Source organism: Vigna radiata, chromosome 1, assembly GCF_000741045.1.
Source record: "Vigna radiata var. radiata cultivar VC1973A chromosome 1, Vradiata_ver6, whole genome shotgun sequence".
NCBI lineage: Eukaryota > Viridiplantae > Streptophyta > Magnoliopsida > Fabales > Fabaceae > Vigna > Vigna radiata.
Window position 1 is genome coordinate 33,490,427 of NC_028351.1, and position 6,421 is coordinate 33,496,847.

Here is a 6,421-nt window from a genome sequence, read left to right on the forward strand (position 1 = left end):
AAAATCCCGATGCGGCCACTCCAGATTGGTCTGAAACTTGGTAAGATTGGGATGCAAAAGGAATCACTTCAGCACTTTGTATAACATGAGGCATTCTTGTTTCCTAAATCAACACAATTACATTTAGAAAACATATAAAATTTAAGTTAAGTAAATGGAAATAGCACACAAAAGAAATACTCACAGATTAATTCTTCTACGAATGTTGTTGAACACTTCTTTGCTGAAGATGTTTTTGTTTTTCTCGTCCGTTTCTCAACGTTGGACTTTAACCTGTTTGTATGCGGTCACCCTTTCGCTTCACTGGTAAAGGGCTGCGGACAAGTACGTCATCATTTCCTCGTTCAGTGTTAGATGTTGGAGAAGTAACCGGATTTTGATATCTGAGTTCATCTCCATCACTAATGATGTTAGTAGTCATGGATGAACTGCAGCCATATTTATTACCAAGTAGATCAAGATCCTTTTGTAACTGATTTGAATTAACTTCTGACTCACAAGCAACCTTCGCTATTTCACAGAATTTTTTACACAATAGTTGGTATCTTTGCATGGTCGGTTGAAGCTTTGAGTTAGTGTAAGCTGCTCGAATGAGCGTGTGCCTTCTACGAATATTTTTACTCCAATGCCTAAGAACGTATTTGGATGGCACATTGCAAACATCTTCTTGACCAAACACCAATAGTGCATGGCAACAAATGATGCCTCTAAACTCAAATAAGAGGCAAGAACATTTGGTATTGTTAGTGAGTGGATCAAATTCAACTGTATAAAATTTATCTACACATTTACCCTCAAACATCCGCTCCTCTTTTATTGTGTAAGTATTCATATAAGTNTCCTTNACAGTNTTNTTGATAAAACAATTCATCCTGGACCGAAATTCTGTTTGAACCTCGTCGAACTTTTCATGTGTGTACTCTAATTGAAATTGTCTTTTGATCGGTGATTGGGAGCCACAACCAATCGTGGTGTTAAGGGAGGAGAAGTCAGCCTGTATTTCTTTTTGTGCCTTCACTCTAAAGGCATTGTCGAATTGAACAACAAATTGTTGTAGTGTCGTGCTTGAATTTAAAAATCCATCAAAAAATGCATTCATACCCTCGCTTCTTTGTGTAGTTGACATACCCGCCCAAAAATAACTCCTTAAGTAACATGGAACCCGTTTTCTTCTTGCATCATAAAGATCACATAACCAATCATCGACATTGACCAGTGCAAACTCACCTGATTACCTACCAACGCACCCGCCCAAAAATAACTCCTTAAGTAACATGGAACCCGTTTTCTTCTTGCATCATAAAGATCACATAACCAATCATTTGCCTCCAATCCATGCTTTGTAAGTAGATCTTCCCATCCATTCTCGAACTCGCTTGGCGAACCACAGTCATATACAATGGCGTGTATATCGGTTTTAATGGCAACATAATTTTTGTAGCCTTGAAATTTTTCAGGCAACTTCTTCATTATGTGCCACAAACACCACCTGTGTCTTGTGTTTGGAAAAACCTCTTCAATTGCATTTGCCATTGCCTTGCACTGATCCGTTATAATACCATCTTGGGCCTTATTTCCCATGCATCTCAACCAAGATTCAAACAACCACACGAATGATGCAGTGTCTTCGGAAGAAAGAAATCCACATCCAAGTAAGATTGAGTGACCATGGTGATTTACGCCGACAAACGGCGCAAACGGCATGTCATACTTATTTGTCAAGTAAGTCGTGTCAAAAGAAACAACATCACCAAATTCCTCAAACGCCGCTCTACTTCTTGCATCTGCCCAAAGAACACTACATATTCTATTCCCTTCGTCCAATGCAATGTCGTAGAAGAAGTCATTGTTTAAAGCTTTCATTGATGAAAAGTGTTTTAAGAGGGCTTGACCATCGTTGTCCTTACATAAAGACTTCCTGTGTTGCACAACGTAGTTTTTTGCGTCTCGTTCAACGAATTCCATATTCTCAAATCCACCTACATCGCTAACGATGCTAAGGAAACTCTTATTTATCCTAACTCCGGCATCGTCATTGACTTGCAACGTGTGTTTCGCTTGCATGCTCAATTTTCTATTCCCTGCAATTAGCTTAGATGTATTAGGGCATAGGTCATGACTATGATGTAGTTCAACGGATTTTATAAACCATTTATTGTCCTTCTTTCCAATGGTAATGCTTGCTGGACATTTATTTGTTTGGCTTGCAAGTGTTTTCACTTCAGGCTTGATGGAAGATACATATTTCCCTTCTCTTGAACAAACTAATCGCAAGTAGTACACATTGTTTTCCTTATTCTTTTTCGAAGATCTTGTCCTCACAGCAAATCCACATGTGATGGCGTAATTTGTGTAGAATTTCTTTGCCTCTTCCATTGAATCAAAACACATATGAATCTTAGGCTCGTTGTCCAAACAACTTTCATTAGGCTCAGGACTATTTCCTGTGCACTGAGGCAGGTCATTCATTATGAACACAAACTGATCATAAAAAGTATAACACATTTTTTTCAAAATTCCAAAATTGTCAAGTGGTATAAAATTTTATTAATTTTAAATCAAAAAATATAATTTAATAAGTACAAATTATATAAAAAAGTAGAAATCAAATGAAGTGGCTTCTTAAATGTGAAAAACATAGTCATACCTACAAGGACCCTTAAGTGAAATTGTTGGGGTACTCACCAAACTCCTGCCAAGGACTTTGCCTCTCCTCCTTAAATGAACTTAAAGAACTCTTCACCAAACGCAACACCTGGGCAATCAACACTTTGCCTTCAATGAAGATAGGTTGGTCGTTGAAGAAGTTATGGAAGAAAGAGACAACGTTTTGGAGGGAATAAGTGTGTGTAGCAAGGAATACAAAGCATTTGTAACTCACATTGACTATGAAAAGTTCTTTTCATTTGATATCATTAAGGATGGGTGCATTTAATTCTGTCATGAAAAAGTTTTTCTCTCTCCTTTCCCACAATTAATGAAGTTCACTTTCCATTCCAAACATTTAATGCAAGGTCATTCAAGCAAGTTATTACACTTCTTCTTTCATCAATTTGTGACATAAAGTGAGGGGCCCGTTCATCAAGTAATGTACCATCATTAAAACCAACATCAAATCAGTTAAACTTATAATATTATATTTTAATCATAAAAATTGTTGGGTGCAGAGAGGTCTTTATATATCTCGCTCATACCCATCTTATTTGGTGGAATACTTCAATCTATTTGTGAGATTAGTTACTTATTAATTTTCGTTATTTTTTTTTTCATTAAACTTGCTTTCTATTGTTGTTGTTATGTTCAACTGGATTCCATATTGTTGCAGGTTATCAAAGGATTACCATGGATGCATGGGAAGACCTTGTGTAAGATGATGATGTCCTAGAGTCATTTCTTAAAAAGTGTGATGCTTCTTCGTCCCTTATACCTGGCCCTACGGGTAATGTTCAAGTTGCCATCCTCAATAGGAAAAATCCTGAGGACCACAAATCCACACAAGAATTTGCTAATGATGTTGCTCAGGCAACATATGAAAGAGATTTCAACTCCAACGCATGGAAATGGGAAGAAATGTTTATTGAACACCATGGTACATGACCTGTTCATATAATACTGGTCAACAATCAACTTCAACAATATATTTGTTTATGCCGCTTATTTTGAGAATTGCAGGTCTTGTTAAAGAGGGAAAGATGGAGAACGTTACTCCACTTAAAGAGGCCAAAAAATTTGAGATCCTTCCAATTGTTGCTTGCTTAGTAAAGGAGTGCAAGCCCACTGGTCTGGGAGACATGTTTTTGACTGTAAAGGCATTTTTTTTTCCATTGATATTATCTTAAAAAATAAATAATAAAATAATAATTCAGTCACTGTGAGAAGGACCCGTCCGCTGTCAGGAAGGCTTCATTGCACCCTAAAGTTCTTTGAAGATCCTCAATTTGGAGACAATATTCGAGTTGGATCCGTCATCATACTCAATCTTGTAAACCATTCATTAAGTACTTCATTTAAAATTTTATTACTGATTACAGTTGTTGTGATTTGTTATTTTTTATTTCATATTTAACTAGTTCTTAATTTCCTACTGTTCTATTAGGTGAAATCCTTCTGTGCATATGGGAACAACCACTACCTCAATATCGTTCACCGCAACATTGTGAAGGTTTTTCCACCTGACATTTGTCATCCATCAGTTGACCTGCTGAAGGAAACGCCAAAACCTATCATTCGACTTCCGATGTGGGCAGAAAACAATGACAATGTGGATGCCATCCTCCGCAAATTTGTTCGGCCAACTGACTTACCGTCATCATCATCCACAGAAGCAGACCAACCGTCATCATCATCCAAACAGGCAGACAATTAATAGATTAATTTACGTATGCTTTAATTTATCTTTTGTAGTGAAGGGGAAAAATTACTTTAATGGAGTACTGTAATAGTATGTTATCAGCTCTGAGACTGGTTATTGGATGACTGTAATTGTATTCAAGTTTCAATGTTGTTATTGTGCACTTTTATAATTTAGTAAGATCTAATGTAATGTTGTTATTGTAATCATTGTTTTGAGATGAATGAATTCACCACTATTTATTTTGTCAAAGCAGTCTACTTTCCTTCAAAAACACCCAAAATGACCAGTGGTCCCCCACGTTGCCACATGTGGCTCCTTCAGTTCAACAGGATGTCCAAAACTGCATTATGGCTCGCGTAATCGATTACAAGCCTATTGTAAACGATTACAAGAGTACTTTTTGTGGCAAATTACACTAAAACTCACCAAGGTTCATGTCATCACCCTAGGTGAGACCCCTCTACATCATGGGGTGTCCCAACCAACCATCACATCAAACCCTACACTCACGCTTGTACAAAAAACAAGTCAAGTTGTCTTCAAAAACACCCAAAATGACCAGTGGTCCCCCACGTTGCCACAGGTGGCTCCTTCAGTTCAACAGGATGTCCAAAATTGCATTATGGCTCGCGTAATCGATTACAAGCCTATTTTAAACGATTACAAGAGTACTTTTTGTGGAAGATTACAGTAAAACTCACCAAGGTTCATGTCATCACCCTGGGTGGGACCCCTCTACATCATGGGGTGTCCCAACCATCACATCAAACCTTATACTCACACTTGTACCAAAAACAAGTCAAGTTGTCTTCAAAAACACCCAAAATGACCAGTGGTCCCCCATGTTGCCATAGATGGCTCCTTCAGTTCAACAGGATGTCCAAAATTGCATTATGGCTAGCGTAATCGATTACAAGCCTATTGTAAACGATTACAAGAGTGCTTTTTGTGGCAGATTACACTAAAACCTGGACATCAATCATCAATCAACAATTATTTCAACATTGCACATAACCAATCTTCAAAATCAATCGTTGTATTGCAATAATCATTTGTACAATGTCTTCAAATATATAAACGATTACAAACACACACGCGTTAACGATTACAACATCCTTGTGCATTGAACATAAACAAGGTAGAAATCATATTTCTTATTCATATAAGAATTTGTAAAATGTGTTTCTATATATTAAAAATACATAGTCTCCATAAACAATAATGTTTTTTACAATGTTCACTACATTTGAACACAGGACAACTATCCTACAAAAACCCATACACCGAAAGCGAATCTAGTAATCTTATGTTTTCGTCGTCCAGGATTCAATCAACTACATATTGCTTTCTAAAAGCAAGCAATTCCTCCTGAAATGAAAACATTGATATTGTCAGGTCAACCCAATCATCAAACAATAATGAAAATCATATTATGACTTACATTCGTATACAGTGGCATACTTTTCCCATTGTATTTATCCTCTCCATCCCAAATTTCCATAGCTTTTAACATTATAACTGCACAGTTATGTCTGAAACAATATAAAGATAACATCAACCACTTTTGACAAATCACATCATTTACAACACCATATTTGTAAATTAAAGACCTATCACAACTTACAGGTTAGGTTGGGATGGGATTTTTGCATGTACAACAGACAAAGGTCCTATACTCCCTTCCGGTCTGTTGTACAAGATGTAAAAAAAACGAGCAAGGTTTTCAGCCTACAAAGTACAAATTACAATAACAGGTTAACAATACATTATTAAATTATAGTCAATATCAGTATTAAATGAGGTAAAACATACCACAACTGTGTCAATCTTTCTTCGGTTTCTTATGCCCTTCCCCAAAGAGTCAAGAACATATATGGTTAATGTGCTAATTTTAACTACATAGCACCACCAATGGTAATCATGGCAAAAAGGAAGAAACAGCTACAAACAAACAAAAGGAAAGTAAATACATCAACAACAACTACATGTCAAATACCACCACAAACACAACGAAAAATAAACCTCACTCACAAAGTCAGCTGTTGCAATGTCTTGAAGTCCAAAGTG

General features: G+C 36.7%; 2 protein-coding genes across 2 annotated transcripts; both read right to left on the reverse strand.

Moving 5' to 3' along the window:
- Positions 1-268: 268 nt before the first annotated feature.
- LOC106762097 (protein FAR1-RELATED SEQUENCE 9-like) lies at positions 269-1,099 on the reverse strand. The gene has a single exon (XM_014645810.1). It carries the CDS (start codon positions 1,097-1,099, stop codon positions 269-271), a length of 831 nt encoding a protein of 276 aa, XP_014501296.1.
- Positions 1,100-1,146: 47 nt separating this feature from the next.
- LOC106762106 (protein FAR1-RELATED SEQUENCE 5-like) lies at positions 1,147-2,469 on the reverse strand. The gene has a single exon (XM_014645822.1). It carries the CDS (start codon positions 2,467-2,469, stop codon positions 1,147-1,149), a length of 1,323 nt encoding a protein of 440 aa, XP_014501308.1.
- Positions 2,470-6,421: the final 3,952 nt, after the last annotated feature.

What these genes read in the sequence shown, in the direction of transcription:
- LOC106762106 (XM_014645822.1), bottom strand. Translation starts at nt 2,469, where the DNA reads ATGAATGACCTGCCTCAGTGCACAGGAAATAGTCCTGAGCCTAATGAA.